At 37.4% G+C, this 19,471-nt stretch overlaps 1 protein-coding gene across 2 annotated transcripts in view; it reads left to right on the top strand.

The window, feature by feature from the left end:
* Window positions 1–19,471, top strand: part of Ndst4 (N-deacetylase and N-sulfotransferase 4) — a 270,125-nt gene that overhangs the window by 226,973 nt on the left and 23,681 nt on the right. For both annotated transcript variants that reach the window (XM_041650698.1, XM_041650688.1), the window contains one exon: window positions 12,249–12,345. In XM_041650698.1, the coding sequence (XP_041506632.1) occupies window positions 12,249–12,345 (97 nt within the window). The remainder of the gene's footprint in view (window positions 1–12,248; window positions 12,346–19,471) is intronic.

The raw sequence follows: 19,471 nt of genomic DNA, 5'->3' as shown, positions 1-19,471 counted from the left end.
ATGATAGCAATCCAATGAAACAGAAATTACCCTCATTTTAACATGTAAGCAAAACCAGAAATAGCTGGTAAACATTTTACACTTTTTTTCCTCATGACTTAGAATTGAGATAGACAAATAGTATATTTTTGTTGCTGTTATAGATTATGAAAATGAAACATTCAGGAACCTTTTTATATTTATGAGGATAACTCCTTATTTAGTATTCCTCACTGGTAGAGGGAAATCAAACGCCACTTTTCTTTACATTTCAATTCACACTTTTTTATGAGTACAAATAGAAATAAAAAGTGCAAAATAGTAATCTTCACATCTGTTTAGTTCCTTTGGTTCCTTATGTAAATTTTCATTAGCACCAACTACTCTATATGTGGGACTGCTTTGTCACTTAATTAAAAAGTGCAATGCGAATATTGGCCAATAGGCAGTATAATCAGCAGCTACAGAATACCTCAAGAGCAAAAGAATCTTCCAAAGCTGGCTGATACAGGATGTATATCCATGCCCACAAAAAATGGAATTCCCACATTGGCTCCTCATCAGCTGTGTCTCTAATTCGTAAGAAAGGGTTTTAAAATTACACTCGTGGGTCCCTTTAAGGGATAAAACAATATCCCTTTTTATTTTGATAGAATAATCACTGCAGAGTGTATGAAATAATTTTCTTCTTATACACACACCACAAACAAACAAACAAACAAAAAACCTATTACAAGAACCAAAGCCACAAACATGGAGGTAGTGGAAAGGTCAAATTCACACATGCTCTAATCGATGCTCTTAAGCTCTCAAGCTGTCATGTTAGCTCAGCCTCAATCTGCCTTCAGCCACTCAGGAGTCTCGCTATCAAGAAAATCTGCGCATGGAGTGGATTCTTGCTTGCTGAGTGTATCCTGAGAAATTCTCAAAGAACTGTCTGCTAGACCGCTGCCAGTGTCTCCAGAGTTAGAGAGAGAGAGATGGGGGAAGCAAATCCCAGGTTTTAACGGCAGGTGGCTAGCACTGTGGTTGATGCTAGGTATCAAAGCATTGGTTTCTATTTAGAAATGATGAGATTTGAATATCAGGGTTATAAACAAATCACAAAACGGCACCGTCCCTGCTATTAATATTTGTCTGTTGAAGTAACAACTGAATGCTGACACAGAGTTATAGCGGGTAACAACAGAACAAGTTTTGGACATTTAATCCAATCTTGAGAAGTTAAAAAAAAAAAAAGGTCCCTCAACTTATTAGAGATGAGCAGGCTTTCTTGTTCCTGCTCAGATACAGTTTGGTGATTTTACAGTTAGAAAGACAAGACTCCTTCCAGCACAGGCTCTGTCTTGAAGCTCAGAAGAATCTGATGATGGCTTCATAGGGAATTTGCAAAGCCTAAACTTCAGAAATAGTTACACAACAAAGGAAAGTTTAACACCATGAGATTTACATACTGCAATAGCTCTTTATTGTGTTAAAAAGGTAGTATTGTAAATTCGTTTTCATATTTTTACTATATTTACCACTCTATAGCTTATTTATAATTTGGTGGCAACATCACCATTCATAATTGCAGCCATATGTCTATTTTGCACAACATGGAATATATAGATAGATAGATTGATACACGTACACAAACACACACACACACACACGGAACTTAATGGTACAAGAGACTTACATTCAAATCCCATAACAGATACACAAAGAAAGAGGTGTAGAGAGAAGCAGCAGAGCTGCTCCTTGTATAAAGAGGAAAACCTAGGCACAGGTGGATGTCCTCAGGGAAAATTGGAAAATTTGGGGGAACATGGACTTCATCTGTGATAAAGAGTGAGGCTCTCTGAGGTCAGGGAGAAAACAAACAAAGCAAACCTTAGAACCAGTAGTGGCATTCTATGTCTCTGATCTCAGTACTGTGGAGTGCTATGGCAGAAATCCACAAATTCAAGGCCAGCCTGAGCTACGTGGTGACTGTGAGCCTCCGTTAGTTGCTTTTCTTGTCACAATGACAAAAATGTCCAAGAACATCACTTCTTAGCCAATAAATAAATAAATCGCACTGTTCATAGTTGAAAGCAGCCCATCAAGGCAGTGAAGGCAGAATGGAGCCTAGCAGTGCACAGCTTGTGGGCCAGGAGACAGAGGAATTCGAGCTAGCTCCTTTCTTCACCTTATATTCATCTTGGTCCACCAGGCCATGGCATGATAACATTTTGGGTTTGGCTTTCCTCCTTATTCAAACAGTTCAGCAAATATCTTTATAGATACAGCTTAGAGGAGTATCTCAACCTTATAGATCCTTCTAAATCCACTGGAGTTGCTGTTTCAGCAAATTGAAAAAGGGAAGAAAGATGTAAAGAAAGATGGTTTAATGAGATAATTCCAGAAACCCTTTTTACAGAGCAACAAGGAATAGAAAGACATACTGTTAGGAAAATGATCTGTCTCTGAGAGAGGGAGACTCTGAATGGGCTTCTGTCAGTGAGCAGTTATGTCGTCAAAGGCAAGAGGCTGAGCTTGTTTATAGCTGAGACTAAAGAAAGGGTTGTCAGTGAATACTTACCCCACTTCAAGAGGAAAACAATCATTTTAGGGTTTGGTCTGTCTATGTTTCAGCCTTTCTAGTGAACTGGTCAACATAGTTATGATGGAGACTTCACTTTTTATTAACTAAAGATATGCTAACAATTAAGTTATCTTAATTATTTTTCCAATGAAAAGTTGTCTATATGCCTTATATTCATGCCCGATATCTCTTCCACTTATCAGCCACACTGGTTTTCATACTCTCAGGAATGTATCTCAAATATAAAAATAATTCTCCCCAATCTTAATTATTTAATTTTTAGTGAAGTAAAGCACCAGTATTTTGATTCCACTGCTGCGAGAGGCTGTGACAACTGAAAATGATGACATAAGTCTTGGGTGTTCCATTTCCCATCAATCATTTGCAGATATGTTCTTGTCATGCACTAAACTGACCACAGAAATACCTCCTAAGGAGCAGTCAGTGAAAATAACTTACAGAGACCTCCTTAAAAATTAAAGTTACACTACATTCATACTTTATAAACTAAAGTAATCATAAACTATATTCAGCACCCTATTTAATTACAAACAAGAAACTTGTGTATGCTTTAAAAAAGTTTTTGTAACTTGAATGTTACACTGAATAAATAATCATGTAATAAATCAACTGATTCATGAAAGTTCAAAGACCCAGAGTTTTTGAGTTGGTTATTTATTCCCTGTAGGATATTCATAAAAATGCAAATAATAACAGAGTTTTATGTGAAAGGGACTATAGTGGTTTGTTAACAAAGGAAGCCATAGAATAAATGAACCCCTTCTGGGTTTTCTATGAAACATTCACTTTAATAAATATGAGTTTAATATAGTAAGAAAGACAAAGATGTTTTGGATAAATTTGAGATACCTTGTGCTTACAGTAGCATTGTTAAAATGTTCATCTATCCCAGTCACACACAGAACCAAGGCATTTTCCCACCAGGCTAAATCCATAGCCTGGCACTTGCATGCCTCTGTTATTCGATGATGGAAGAGTGAACTCTGAAAAACCACCAGACCACCAGGAGTCACAGGAGCTCTGTGCAGAGAGTTCTTAAGGATCAATGCTCTCAGGAAGGCTGGACTTTCCCTCGCTTTTGCAGAACCCAAGAGAGGATTCTTAAAGTACAAATAGAGTCAGAATCTGAGTTGGTGTCTGTTTCCCAGATGCTCCACAAGGATTTGTTGATTGAAGCATTGAGAATAAACATCCCTATCTTATTAAAATATCTCATCAGTCTATGTGGATTATATTAGGCATAAGTGACAGTGAAAGACAGAAAGTTGCAAGTCATTCCACTGTGCAATGAAGCCTGGGTAACAGATCTTTACAGATGTATGCAAGGAAGTTATGTAATGGGCAGAAGTTTCAAAATAACTCTGTCATGTAGGGAGGGGAAAATAATAATTCAAACCATGTTTTTATATCACTCCTTCTTCAGAGAGAGTGGAACAGCAAGATACAAGTTGAGGAGAAATAAAGAAAAGAAAAAAACTTGGTAGAGTTTACAGTTCATGAAGGTATTCTTCCACCATCACGGTCTAGATAGAGCCTGGCTACCTGAAACAGGCATGGGACCCACATGAGGCTACCCAGTTCCCAACTGATAATTCTCCAGTGACGTGGAAGTGAAGGGTGGAAAACCGAAGAACAAAACAGATGTCCAGAAACACAAAGACAAAGCAGGTTTGGGCTGATGAGGTCTCATGAGAACAAAACTCATCTTCCTGCCTATGAAAACATGCCCTTCAAAATGAAGCAGGTGGCATGATGTTTACAAATCCTGTGTTTTAGTTCTTTGGATAGGGGGATTTCATTAGCTTTGCCTTCAGTTTTTAAGTCTTGTCTTTTGCTTCAGAGAATCTTTTACCTTCCTATCTTACTCACTGAAAAATTAAGTTGCTTCATATAGATCATGTACCCCTCCCTGAATCGCTTTGTTCTGGTGAGGGCATAGCAGCAGATTTTCAGACTGGCACTGTAACCATAAGCTGCCTGCAGTAATTTTAATTTAATTTCTTTTTCAATATTAAAATATATCTACATTGCTAAATGCATAAGGCAGTAGCTTACTGTTTGTTTTGATTTATTATTATCTGTTTACTTATGTTATGTAGGAAAAAAAGTATATTACAGAATAAGAAGGGATCTGCACAATACCCTGTCCTGTCTTGAATTTTAAAATTAAAACAATAGCTACAGAAAAGAGTATAAAAGAGCAGTCAGGGTTTTCTGCCCTGTGGTAAGACCTAGGACCTCCCACCTCCGTCCATATCTAGGAAGGTGAACATCCAAACTGGCTGGGCTCCCACAAAGCCATCACATTACGTAGGATCAAACCCCCGTGCCATTGTCCTTTACGTCTCATCAGCCCTCATAGTTCGCCATGTTCAGAGAGTCCAGTTTTATCCCATGCTTTTTCAGTCACAGTCCAGCTGGTCTTGGTGAGCTCTCAATAGATCAGCTCCACTGTCTCAGTAGGTGGGTGCACCCCTCGTGGTCCCGACTTCTTTGCTCATGTTCTCCCTCCTTCTGCTCCTCATTGGGACTTTGGGAGCTCAGTCCAGTGCTCCAGTGTGGGTCTCTGTCTCTATCTCCATCCATCACCAGATGAAGGTTCTATGATGATATGCAAGATATTTGTCAGTATTGCTCAAGGATAGGGTCATTTCAGGTTCCCTATTCTCAACTGCCCAAGGAACTAACTGGGGACCTCAGCTTGGGCACCTGGGAGCCCCTCTAGGGTCAGGTCTCTTGCCAACCCTAAAGTGGTTCCCTTAACTAAGAATTGTGGTTCCGTGCTCCGGTGGGAGGTCCTAGGTCTTACCACAGGGCAGAAAACCCTGACTGCTCTTTGGACTGGAGAGGGAGGGGGAAAGGAGTGGGGGGAGGGGGAGAAGGGTGGGAGGAGGGGGCATAGGGGGGGAGGAGGGGGAGGGAAATGGGAGGCTGGGAGGAGGTGGAAACTTGTTTTTTTTTTCTCCTTTTCTCAATAAAAAAAACATATAATAAAGTGTAGATTTAAAAGGTTGAAATAAAAAAAATACTGTAAAAAAAAAAAAGAGTATAAAAGTACCAAGAGCCGTTTTCTGCCTTCTGCTTCTGGAAAGGCTGCGTGAACTGCATTCTTTGTCTCTGTTTCTTTGTTCTTTCCTCTCCCCCAATACCCTACATACATTCTCCTCATTCTCTCTCTCTCTCTCTCTTCCTCTCTCTTCTCTCCTCTCTCCTCTCTCTCTTTCTCTCTCACTGTCTAGATAGATATAGATAACACATACATACATACACAAAATCTAGCTCCAGAGATAAAACCAGCTTCAGATTACAAATTTGAACTAACTTTCTGTGTGACCTTCAGTAAGACCAAAATAATGCCCTTTGCATCTTATCTTCCTCAGCTATAAAGAACAGATAATAAAATCTGTCTTGCCAAGTTACATTGAGGATTAGAAATAATCTATGTCAACCAAATGCCTGGAATGTTAAAGGTGATCAATAAAAGTTGGATATTATATTCATTGGTACTGAAATAATGAGACAATATCTTGAAACTCAGCATAGGGAAAGTCTAAACAACTACTACCAGAATATAAAATAGAAAATGCAAATGCTTTGTCAATACAGTTGCAATTAACAGGCAAGGTGGGACAGGTGCCAGGGAAAGGTTGACAGCAGAAATACATATAAATGGAAAGATCCAAGGAGATAGAACACAGTCATTAAAAAAGAAAAAGAAAAAAAAAACAGTCTTCTAAGTTGTGAGCACTTGGCCAGAAGCATAAGAAACCTGTGGGAAGATCTGAAGGGATGTACACTATTAATATTAATGAAGCATTCGAAGCAGTGGGTATTCCACCATCTGAGCACCAGATAATTGCATCTATACCTTGTATTTATTAGTACAATATCTGAGAACTACATCAATTTAACTATTATCATTATCAACTGTGGGGTTTTATTTCTATCTATCTATCTATCTATCTATCTATCTGGTGTGTGTGTGTGTGTGTGTGTGTGTGTGTGTGTGTAAGAGAGAACTCTTATTGTTTTACGTGGGTAGCACACATGGAAGGAAAAGGATGACCTGTGGAAAGCTGGATCTCTCCTTTCATCATATGGATTCTGAAAAATTAAACTTAGTTTGTTAGGCTTGGTGGCAAGCCCCTTTACTCACTTAATCATCTTATTAGCCCAGAAAGCTTTTTTAAAATCAGTTTTAAAGTAGAAATCAGGGCAAGAAAGATATGTACTGTGATAAGTGAGCCTAGGGTAGCCTTCTTGAACATATAATCAGTCTGAACCTGCTCCACAATGCTTCTTATGCCTTCTGGAAGTCTGGATGTGAGTGTCCAGTCTATAAGCATTTACTAAATATCTCATAGGCTAGACTGTAGCAATGAAGAATACAGATGGAGGCCTCATGCTCAGGGAATTTCCAGTCTTGCGGATGAACTTCTGATAAACTGTAGCTATAATTCAACTGGATGAAATTATTGGAAGATTGAACAAAATAATTTTAGATGTTAAAATATGAAGAAAGTATGACACAAAAATATCATAGACATTGCACGAGGGAGATGGTCTATGGTCACAAGGGAAGGAGATAGACCTGTTGATTGTTCCTCATAATCCAGTGGTTAAATTAAACTCCTTTTCTTCAAGATGTATTAATAATAAGGCAAAAGGAAAGAAAAGGCCGATATGAAATAAAACAATATCCACTTTCTTATATATCACATGATTTTATTATTTTAAAACTAGTAATGAATTTAATGGGTACAAAAACCATATGTGGTAGAAACAATTAATCATTGTTTTACAAATAAAGAAGCTAAGGTCCAGGGATTTAAGAACATTAATTAAAACATGGCAAGCCCTCTGAGCTCTTGTTCTTGCTGACTGGGCTGAGGGAAGTTTGAAGTAGGTATTAGCATAAGCCAAAAAAATGCCAAAACTTTGATTACACATTGTTTGAAAATTTGGGCATGGAACAGGACAATAAATCATTCAAAGATTCTGAAGCAGACTCTCCCATTGCTGTGATGGAGAATGTAGCTTGACGGATGCACTGGGTGGTCTGAGCAATCTTAATCCCAGCAGTGCTGCTCGATGTGGTCCATGAGCAGGTCAGCTTAAACCATTTGTTGCTGATACACCAGGGAGAGAGGAAGCATATGCAAAGGGCACATCGACTTTATTCTCTGAAGATCACTGGTTCTTTCAGCTGTGTTTTGAGCACAGCTGACAGCAAAATATTCCAGTTGAAGCAAGGAGTATATTGATCCACATTCCATTACAAGATCCTTATTATTACTTTTTTTACAGAAAAAACACTTTGAAGCACATTATGTTAGAGTATGCATGTTGTGCAGTGAAATTAAAATATACTTGTTTGAAGCAAGATGGAAATGTGATTCCCAGCCCCCTAACTGTACTAAAGAGAGCATTGTAGGAAACAGACGTCTGTTGCAGACCATAATCTAGTACCTTGGGTCAGAAAGTTCTGCTACCTACGGTCTTTACCTATGAGTGTAGTCAGGCTCCTTCAATTATAGAAAACAACTGTAACAACAAAATTCGAGACAAAAAGATGGCGGCTTTAGCCTTAAAAGGGAGTCTTCATATCATCTGTCTCACGTTCAATTGTTTAAGACCTTTTCATCAGAAACAGATTCAAGAGAGGTTGTAAAATATAATCTCTAGTTTGGAGATCTGTGTACTAAGCACAACAAGGAACACTCCATTATTAAATAAAATAAAAAGTCATCAAGATGAAAGGAAGCCCAACTTTCTTTGCCACCATGGAAAACATTGCTAGAGAGTTAAGCTAAGCCTAGCCTACAGAGGGCAGAAGATTAGATAATGTTAAGAGAATATTGTAAGAAACAGACAGTAGTCAATGTAAAATGCAACATCTGCTCTTTATATATTTTAAAAGAAGGAATTTTGACTTTAACAGCTTGCATCACTCCACATATAGCACTTTCTATAGATGAATTTATTGGAAAATCCAAGAGATGTAGCTTAAACTTTTTCAAAGTAAATTATCACATACTTCGATTATCTTTATGAGTTATTGGTATTTAACCAAAAATGAGCCATCTGTATATCATTTCCCTTCCCAAAACTCAGAAATGGAGCAAGAGAGTGGAGAAAGTTTGTAAAAGTCAGAAGTAGTAGGTGACTAGCACCAAACTGCTCTCTGGATACAACAGGCAGTTGCAGGTATGAGTTCATAGTGTGTGCCAGTTCTTATGGACCTATGACTTATCACAGTGTGTATCTACAAGGCCTGTTCAAGATCATGCCAGAGAAACACTACCAAGGATGGGAAGGCAGAAATGAATTCTCACCATGGCTGAGGAACGATAGGAATGGATAACTACTAGGGGAGAGAGTTTTTCTTCTTCAGGGATCCAGGCTATGAGAGGCAACATATACCCCAGTAGATGGTCCTAAATCCAGGCAGCTACGGGCAGCACTAAATGAACTCAGTGGATTTTAAAAACAGAGCACATAAAGTTGAGAAAGAAAAGGGGTGTTGAGGAACTATAAGGTGGGACATGGGAATTAATTTTGATCAAGGCACATAATATAAATATATGAAATTTTCAAATAAACAAGAGGAAAAAACTAGTATTTGTATATTTATGTTTTATTGGTAGTATCAATCAGAGGTCAGAAGGTAAAGTTAGTTTAGGATGCGTGCATCTTCAAACTGTATGAAGTGTGAATGGCCCCTGCCTTAAATAGTATTCTTAGGAGGGATTTACAGAGGCAACATTTTGGGAGGAAATCCATAAGGGAAATTATGGATAGACAGAAGGGAAAGTTCTAAGTGAGAACGTGACCTCAGCAAAATCTAGCCCTGCCTTGCCCTCACAGAAAACTACTCATCCAGACAACTGTGTCTTTTGAGAGGAGTGGGTGCATGTGTACCCTCATATTAGGCATTGGATACAGGCCACCAGTTGAGAGTAGGAGGGAGATGCATAGTGTGCCCCTCAGTGAGACTGCCCAGCTAAGGGCAATTTCCAATCTGCCCTCCCCCCACCCATTTACAGCTGAAGGCCTGGGAGGTCCTGTTGCCTGGAGAAGCACTGTGAAGCAGCATGGTTGCCACTTCCAGCAGACAGAAAAGCATCCTCCACGGGAAATACCACATGTCCTGTCACTTTCTCGTCTCCTCTAATGGTTCACTACAAGCATGCAATTTTCACAAGATTTCCAACAATCTACTTCCTAGGGAAACTCAGAAGATGTTTGCTTTGAGGATCTGTAATCCAACGTTACTGTCAATACATTCTCTTCCCTCCTTGTCTTCTATTCTGGACCTCCTCACTTTGGGCTCCCTCTTTCATTACTAGAAGTCTTTCCTGGAGGCTCCGGTACTGTCTCAGGACCAGATGCTGTAGCAATATCTATGTTCTGCACCACTGCCTCTCCTTTTATGAATTTCTCCAGGCATTCTGTCAGAAAAAGGCAGTGCCAGAGCAAACAAAGATAGTTCAATCTGTGAGGCAAAAACACTAGTAGACTATGTTCTAACTGATATCCAATGCTTCTTCTATCATGATTGCTGTCCCTTACATTTTGCAGTTAGCTAAGTATGGAGCACCCAGTGACCTAAAAGATTTGAGTGTCTCTTTCTGAAAATACAGTGGCTATTTTACTTATGATGATTGGTTCAAACATACCTCCAAGTGTAAAGACCTCCAGGTCTTCTGAAAATTTGTTATATCACCCCAAATTCTGCCCATTTAACGGTTCTGTTAAGTAGTAATTGTAGGAACCATTTCATATGGAACTATGCTGTAGCAAAAGTCCATTTTAGGCTGCTGCCAAAATATGTGTCAACCCTCCCACAAACCACACCTGATTATAGAAATCCTATCATGAAAGTCAGAAACAAGCAACTTGAGAGGCATCCATGGAAAAATGCAGGTGACAGAGGAGCATGGGATACTCGCTAGTCAGGGGTACTTGGATCTGCCAAAGACCAATCCCAATGTATACGTCCATCTTATAAAGAAGTGTTCCTGGATATATCTAGAATTCTGATTGGCGGGACACAAATACAAGTTTATGAGGAGGAAAATTATTGTATCATTACATTATCAGCTGGAAAAAATTCTTTCTTCCAGAGCTTGGCCGCATATCATAAACTGTTTGAGTTAATTACTACAAATGATATATACGCTATACGCACTCAGGGTATGTAACATGCTCTGGGTCTCATTTCAATGGCTTGCCAGACATTGTATAACAATGGATGCCACAGTGTCTCAAGTCTTGTAGGATACATGGCTGAAACCCCTTCTTTGCTCTACGGCCACATTCAAAAATTTCTGCAAATATTGCTGCCTCTAAACGCCAAAGGATACTGATCAAGCATTCTGCTTTCATTTTAGCAGTAAGGGTTGAAAGGGCAAAGTTCACCTCTGCCACAGGCAGGACGTTTCAGAATTATTCACATGTCTGTACCTCTAAAACTTGAACTTTGCATTCTTGACCTCCACCATGTCTCTACTCTGGTTTGGACTGGCTTTGAGACAGTGTCTTAGCTAGTCTTGAACTCATAATCTTTACAACTCTGCTTTTGTCACTGAAGTACTTGGAATCACACACACACACACACACACACACACACACACACACACACACATATATAGCTATTCAAGTTTTCCTCCTCTCAAGTGCCTTTCTCTGAGCCAGGCAGCCAGAGTGTCCTCTTGCTTTCCAACTGGTGCAAAGAACATCATGCCAATGGGCCAAGGAGAAAAATTGTGCGACCTCTGAATAATATGAGAAAAAAACTTGACACATTTTGAAAAATATGTCAAAATGTAACTTGGAGAAAACAATTTTGCCAAATGAATTATAAAAGTTAAAAATATATTTAAAACCATAGTGACATGTATTGATAATCCTATGTACTTGGTAGGTCATTTTGTGCTTCACCCTCTTATTTTTTGAAATGAAAATTTAAATTGGTGAGATTAAACAAATTAACTAATAAGTGTTGAAATAACATAAAAATTTCAGCCTGTTTTCTGTTTGAAAAATGGAGGTTCATTTGTGTAAACATTTCTTGACAGATCTAGCATTGTCAATTGGATAAACATATACTCTCTCCTAGAAAAGAATGCAATATTGGAAATTGATTTTTTTAACCTATATGTGATAGGAAGTATCATAATTCAAAACAACTCCTCTAATGGGTAATACCTTCAGAAACATTTCCTAAAGAAAGTCATCTTGTGTTGAAAATAAAGTACCCAGCCCCTAATATATAGATGTTTCAGTGCTGAAAACCAAACCAAACAAAAAGAAAAGAAAAGAAAAGAATTTGTGAAACTAGAGTCAAGTGAGGCTCAGTCAAGTTAAAGGATCTTTGATGCACAGGCTCAGATGAAACACAAACCACAGACAGAGCAGAGTCTCCGTTATTATCTGCCATAAATCACACGAACATCACAGCAGGACTCATTTGAGGCCGTGGTTTATGTCTCCTTGGGTAGGGAACCCAGCTAATCACTGCTCGAGGGAAGGAATTAAGAATCAAAGAATCAGAACAGGATGTAATACCCAGCTGTAGGAGATCAGGCAAGAATCTCATCCTGTCTTACATGAAGCATTGTTAAGACATAGCAGCCAGGGTTCAGGATTCAGTAAGACGTGATATTCTCTCTTGCAGAACCCATGCGACGATAAACGACACAAAGACATCTGGTCCAGGGAGAAAACTTGTGATCATTTACCAAAATTCCTTGTAATTGGGCCTCAGAAAACAGGTAAGGCCAGGCAGCGATGTTTTTTGCCTTGTCATTATGAAGTATTTGTGGCATCACAATATGGGGCTTTGTGACCTACCAAGTTCATTGTTGGACTATGGTACCTCCTTGTGGTAGATCTTTTATAGTACAAGCCCCCCAAAGACCCTGCTGTTGCCATTTATTAGACTTGAACTCTGGATGCTTTAGTCGTGGAGTTTAAATTTGTTTAACATACATATCAAAGTTTTGGTATTTTTTTAGGTTAAGTGTCAGCGTTTCCTTGGCTTTTACTTTTTCTGGCTTTGCCTAATTCATCCCAGAGTTAAGTCATGAAAAAATGACTCATGATGCAGATTCAGGCAGTGCTACACTGTACATCAGCATCACATTGATTCCTGTTCAGAACTGTGGCTGCTATTGCTCACAAATTACTTTATATGTGTGTTGTTAAAAACGATCATTAAGTATTAATGTGCCATAGGCTTGTCTTCTGCTATGGCCCCAGTCTCCCCGGGCTGTTCTCCCTTGATATTTTCTTGTGTACTGAAGGACAACTGTGTAAGGATGCAGTAAAAGAGAATGAAAGTGTTATGCCAAAGAGATGACACTTTCAATTAGAATATTTTATACTTTCCTCAGTGTGTGACAGTTTTATATACTTTGCTTATATCTTGATTAATTAAAGTTTTTATTGAGTTGCTGAATCTTGAGTTCACTACTTGGACTTGAAGCACCCTCATCAGGGGAGGGCCCGAACAATAACACAAAACAAACAGCCACGATAAATAAGCTGCCATGAAGACATTTGTAATCCATGCAGGTAGATCCTTTTAAAGGTTGTGGGCAAAATTTCTATATGACTAGATATTGGTTGTTGAAATCTTTTCTTCCCCTAGGAATATACATTGTACTACAACAGCAAATTAACACATGCAGGGTGGGTAGAAAGACAACACATATTTTCAAATAGATCATGTTTTTATTGTTTAAAATGTGCATTAATTTCCTGCCAATTCCCTACAGCACTGACAACTTGAGAATAAATAGCAAAGAAATAAAACATCCCTGTGTTGTAAAATTTTGTTAAAAATTTCATTTAAAGACAGACCCTCTATCATTTGTCAGTGGATATTATTGCTGTTTAGTTATGCTGGAAAACCACAGGTTATTAACTATAAATCTTTTTCCTCCTTATTATTTGTATTTATCAAACCAATATGTTATACCATTAGATTTTAATATGTGGCCTATCAATGTGACAATGATAAAGCTTCTAGCTGTTTTTTGTTGTTGTTGCTGATATTTTTTTTAACTTTCTCAAATGAAATAAGGAGTTAAAACAGAGGAATTACACTTTAATATTCAGATGGCGTGAATATATTATTTAATTTGAAAATGGTTCTAATGATTTGAAAAATTCAACCATAGATATTAGCAAGATGTCCACTGCTGTCAAGAGATTGCAAATCTCCTGTAGGGAAGTCTCATGTACCTTTTAATTACCCATGCTTGAGGACACTTAAATTTCAGCAACCTAAACATGATACAATCACTTCTTACCATAAATATGAAGCATAAAAATGAGCCTGGAACTCCTCTTTTTAAAATTATTGTGAAACTAGAAAGAAATGAGATCCCATTTTCCCACTACCGAATCCTAGATGGGATCCTATACTGTGATCAGCCAGGTAATGACAAGGGGCAGACAAAAGAGGAGCCTGGGAATTAAGGCAGCTCATATCATGTCTCCAGTTGCAACTAAGACAGTTCTGCACCCTCACACTTGGAAACAATGTTACCAGTTGAAAAAGGATGTTTAACAGCATCACACTTTGAAGTGCCATTTATTCAGTATTAATTTCTCATAATTTGCCTGGCTTAGTCCAGCACATTAAAAATAAAGGGTTGCTTGTGTAAAAATAGATTTTCTTGAGTAATACTAAGACAAAAACCCTTTCCTCCAGCTCCACAAATTGCATCAAAGTGATTGCACAACGTGGCTGACAAGAATGATAAAAAACAGAGCACAAAAATATGAGCATTTTGTGGCAGCAGACATAGAATTAATGACTGATTTTAAGAGCATCAAGCCATGGCAGAGTGCATTTTCTCTTTCTTACCCAGGGGTCACTTCACATCTTCTAGAACCTGATATAGGGCGCAGATCACAAGGATATATCTGGGTACAATTTCACAGCCAATGAATGGTTTAAAAAAATCTTTATTCTAAGTGAGGTCATAAAATATTTATTATTGGATATTCAGCAGTAACTTTAAAGCATTTCTTTATCTGTGCCCTTATCCAACCATGTTCAACCCCTAACAGATATTAAGCTATCAATTTTCTCAGTTTTCTTGTAAGTCTTTTAAAAATCCCTCAGATCTCTTGCACCCCTCCTTTCTCTTAATCCCCCATCATCATGTAATTTTTAAGTCTGAAAACACAATTCAAGAGTCCTCTGTGTTTTATATCCCCCTCCATCTTCAAGTCTGAGTCTAACACTTTTATCTGGAATGTGTGGTCCTTCTCACATTTTCTCCTTTGTGATCTATTGTTCTCAGGAGCAAATCAGATTCATTCTCTGAGACCCCTCTCATAGCTTTAATGACTGCAATTTTTACTGCATTTGAGGTGTTTCTTCTGGCTGGCAGTCAGCTTCTTAGCAGGTTGTTTCACTTCTTAACCACCTTCCTCTTTCTCTTTCTCCTTTACAGATTTATGTTAGTGATTATTTCTTAAATAATTAACATTCAAATAGGTTTTAGATTTGCCTGAGGATTGTTTTCCATTTGAATTCTATCAAAAAAAAAAAAAACAGCTGTCTTGGGCCCTTTACCTCACTAGAATGGAAATAAGGGGTATTTTTCCTAGGGTCAGCAGATGTAAGATCCTGTGCACCACCTCTGCACACCTCTGAAACTACAGTTCTAGACGCTCAGCAATGGAGACTCATACCGCCAAGACTTTACACCTGGAAACTGTAGTTGCTCGGGTCTGAAGAAGAGGTGGACCTTCAAAGTCAGGAGCTATGCACTCTGTAGCTGTAGGCCAGTTTCCTATGTTAGGACGTTTGAACCACTCTGGAACTTCAAAGGCAGCGAGCCTCACTGTTTCAGTGATTGGGCTCTTTGCAGCTTTCTCTTCCCAGGTTACCTTCTCTCCAGTTGCTTTCCACTATTTATTTCCACCACTTTTGTAATTTTCAAAGAATCTGCTGCCAGACATTTTTTGGAACAGTTTAGTCACCTTCTAATAGCTGAATAACCAAACAGCGGGCTTTCAAAGTCACTAACTCTGAACTGGGGAGCTAGTGTTGTGGTAGCTAAACTTTGGGTGTTATAAACCTCACTAATATCCTCTTGGGTAACAACTACCTGGACCGTTTCTAGATGCTGGTGTCTAGAATTGGAAGCCCAGAATTTTATCTGTATTTTTTGTTTGTCTGCTTGTTTGTTTTTCTTTGTGGAGTGTGTGTTTGTGTGTGGGTGTTACTCTGTCAATCAACACTAGTCTTCAAGAAAACAACTACGCAATGAAAGACAGCTGAGCTGGGTTGTCTGCTCAATTGGTGTGGAGACCCAGATTCAAGCTTATTTTCCACTGGAGACTCTCCAGCCACCATGCTATAACCTCTATACTAGAGGCCTAGTAACCTCCTTTTCCTATCTGTCTTTGAGACCAACAACCGGTCCTCATTACCTTTGTAGACTGTTACTTCTTAGGTGTGCTTCACCTATCAGGTTGACACATTCCTTCTAGTGTCATCTTTAGAATCACATAGTAGTCACGAATTCCTTTTTCTGGTTCTCACTTATTTCTCTTTTAATTTTAATGGATAGTTTTACTGGGTATAATAGTCTGGGTTGATAGTTGTGATTTATAGGACTTGAAATATGTCATTGTAGACTTTGTGGTTTTAAAGGTTTATTTTAAATTTTAAAATATTAAGAAAGATATTATGTTTAAGAAAGTGTTACTACATCGCAGTGCTATTGATTTTCTCTGCTTTTCTGGCATTTCTTTATCCTATGTCTTCTGTTTATAAAATACAACTTTCTTGTCTTCAAAAGCTTAACCTAAAAGCTTGGAACAAGTTTCACCTGACAGTAAAAACCTCTTTGAGTTGATGACATCATAATTCAAATGGACCTCACAGATATCTACAGAACATTTCACCTAAACACTAAAGAATACACATTCTTTTCAGCAACTCATCAAACTTTCTCCAAAATTGAACACATTTTAGGACATTAAACAAATACTAACACATGCAGGAAAACTGAAATAACAACATGTATTCTATCTTACCACACTGGAATAAAACTAGGTATTAACAGCAATATAAATGATAGAAACATAAACTCATAGAAACCAACAAATATCCTCATGAATATTAGGTGTACTGTTTCAAGTAAGAAATAAACTGAGAAGGAAGTTTTAAAAATCCCTAGAATTTAATAAAATGGAAAATATAACATACCAAAATATATATGATACAACAAAGCTTATATTACCATGGACCTATATCAGAAAATATAACAACTCTCAAGCCAAAAACTCAATGATGCTTCTTAATGTATAAAAAACTAAAAACAACAACCCAGAAAATTAGGAGGGATGATATAATCAAAATCAGTGCTAAAAATCAATAAAAATAGAAATAAAAAATTCCAAAGACCCAAGGAAATGAAGAGTTGATGCTTTTAAATGAAATACAATATTTTTTTTAAAAAAATTAGTCAAATTCACCAAAATAAATAGCAGAGGATTCTATTTAATAAAATTTTATTTAAAAAGAGAGAGACTGTCATAAAGACTGAGGAAATTCAAAGAATCATAAACACATAGTTTAACAATCTGTATTTCAGCAAACTGGGAAATCTAAAATAAATGCACACACATATAATATGTGCACATCTATAAAATATGTCATATATACATTATATAATGTATGTGTGTATAATGTCTTACCATAGCTAAAGAAAATAAAATAAATTATTGTGTACAATGTCTTACCAAAGCTAAATAAAATAAATTATTTAAGTATGCACATAGTATTTGATATGATAAAAGTGGAAATTAAAATTTTCTCAACTAAAATTCCAAGGGTCAGATGGATTGCATACAGAATTCTACAAAAACAAAAGAAAGAAGTTACACTAATACTTCTCATACTATTTCATAAAATAAAAATGAAGGAGTATTTCTACATTTTTTTCAAAGTCGGTGTCACTCTGATACAAAATTTTGACAAAGATATTTAAAATAGAACACTATCAATTGGTCTTGCTGCTGAACATAGATGCAAAACTTCTGAATATAGTACTTACAAATTATATTGAAGAAAACAACAAGAAGGTTATCTACAATAATCAAGTTGGCTTTATCCCAGAATTGCAGGGATTGATCAACATACATAAATCTTAAACATGTTTAACCACAACTGGCGTACAGCCAGTATAGTTTTAAATGAGGAAAACCTCAAAGCAGTTTTATTAAAATTGAGGAAAAAATAAGAATGTCCACTCTACCCCTAAGCCTGATCAATAGAATATTTGGAGTCTTAGCTAGATCAATAAGAAAAATGACAGTATAAAGGGATACAGATAATAAAGAAAGAAATTATTATATTCTTATTTACAGATATGAATTTCAATAAAAAGACTCCAGTAGAAAACCACAGTTGATAAATACATTCAAATAAAGTACCAGAATATGAAATAATTATACAATGTTCGATATTCTTTCTACATATAAATAACAAACATATTGAGAAAGAAATAAGGAAAGAAGAGCTTTGATAATTCCAATATGTGTGTTTCTTTGAATTACATATAGAAGTCATAAAATTAACAAAGGTCTGGGAAGGGAGACTTTCAAGAGTGGGAAGATAGAGTGCAGTGGTATAAAAGATCAAAGGAGAATAGTAAAACTGGAAAGGTTAGATCAAGAGAAGGCCAAGGTAGAAGAGGAAATACTGAGAGGAATAAATAACATAAAATGTAGAAACTTCCTAAATACCTCCTGCATATATGAAATCAGTTTACATGCAGTTACCCTAGAATAAGTCAACCAAGTTCTTACTAGGCAACACAGGCTTAAAATAGCCATTGCCAGAAATTACAAAGAGATACCATTTTTTGGAGGTATTGGAAAGTAGTAAGATCTCACTAACCAAACATTTCAAGTCATTGAATATATTCTTTGTCCTTATAGCGCTTGATGACAAAACTCTATTGCTAAAGATACCACATGCTTAAATCACAGAACATGGATCAATCAAGCTGGTACTCACCTGTAAGCTTCATCCATTCTAGTTAGATTTCACAATTCGGAATACTACTATGCATGCTACTGGGGAAGAAACAAAATCATCACTCTTACCCAGCTCTGCATTCTGAGTACTAACAACTAGCCTGGCAAGGCACACGTACACACTGGATTCGGTAGTAGCACAAACATCCTGGGAGCAACCAGTTACTTTCTGATAAGAAGTAAGGGCTTCTCCTTGAGATTAAAACCACACCTAGCATCATTGTCTGTATTATGAATCCGTTGCCTAAAAGGCCATGGGACTTACAGAAGAAATCACTACTATTTCTTTGGAATGAGAATAGTACTACATTATCTACTAATGACTTATTATTTTTTTTTTTTTTTTTTTTCGAGACAGGGTTTCTCTGTGGTTTTTGGAGCCTGTCCTGGAACTAGCTCTTGTAGACCAGGCTGGTCTCGAACTCACAGAGATCCGCCTGCCTCTGCCTCCCAAGTGCTGGGATTAAAGGCGTGCGCCACCACCGCCCGGCTCTAATGACTTATTATTATACTCATAGAGTAAAAAGCTTTTTCTTTTCTGCAATAGGTAAAAATGAACAGACAGACCTTCAACTTTTTAAGGAGTATAACATGAGGACTGTGGAGTGTGCAGGCCTCAATGAGGCATATATACCAAATCCTCTTCTACACCCTCTTCTACCAATACTCAGAGATAAGAGGGTGTGGAATTCCATATATTCAGGAGCACATAAGCAGCACAAACTGGATTTGATGGCCTAAAAAAAGAATATATAAAGTTGGGTGAGAAGGGAAGATAGATAAATCTGGGAGGCATGAAGGAGGAGAGGGGTGATGAATAAGATAAAA

The sequence above is a fragment of the Microtus oregoni genome, unplaced genomic scaffold, assembly GCF_018167655.1.
Source record: "Microtus oregoni isolate MIOR12 unplaced genomic scaffold, Mior012 000000F_ref0000247, whole genome shotgun sequence".
NCBI classification, from domain to species: Eukaryota; Metazoa; Chordata; class Mammalia; order Rodentia; family Cricetidae; genus Microtus; species Microtus oregoni.
The sequence above is the reverse complement of the archived record's forward strand: the minus strand, read 5'-3'. Positions and strand labels throughout refer to the sequence as shown.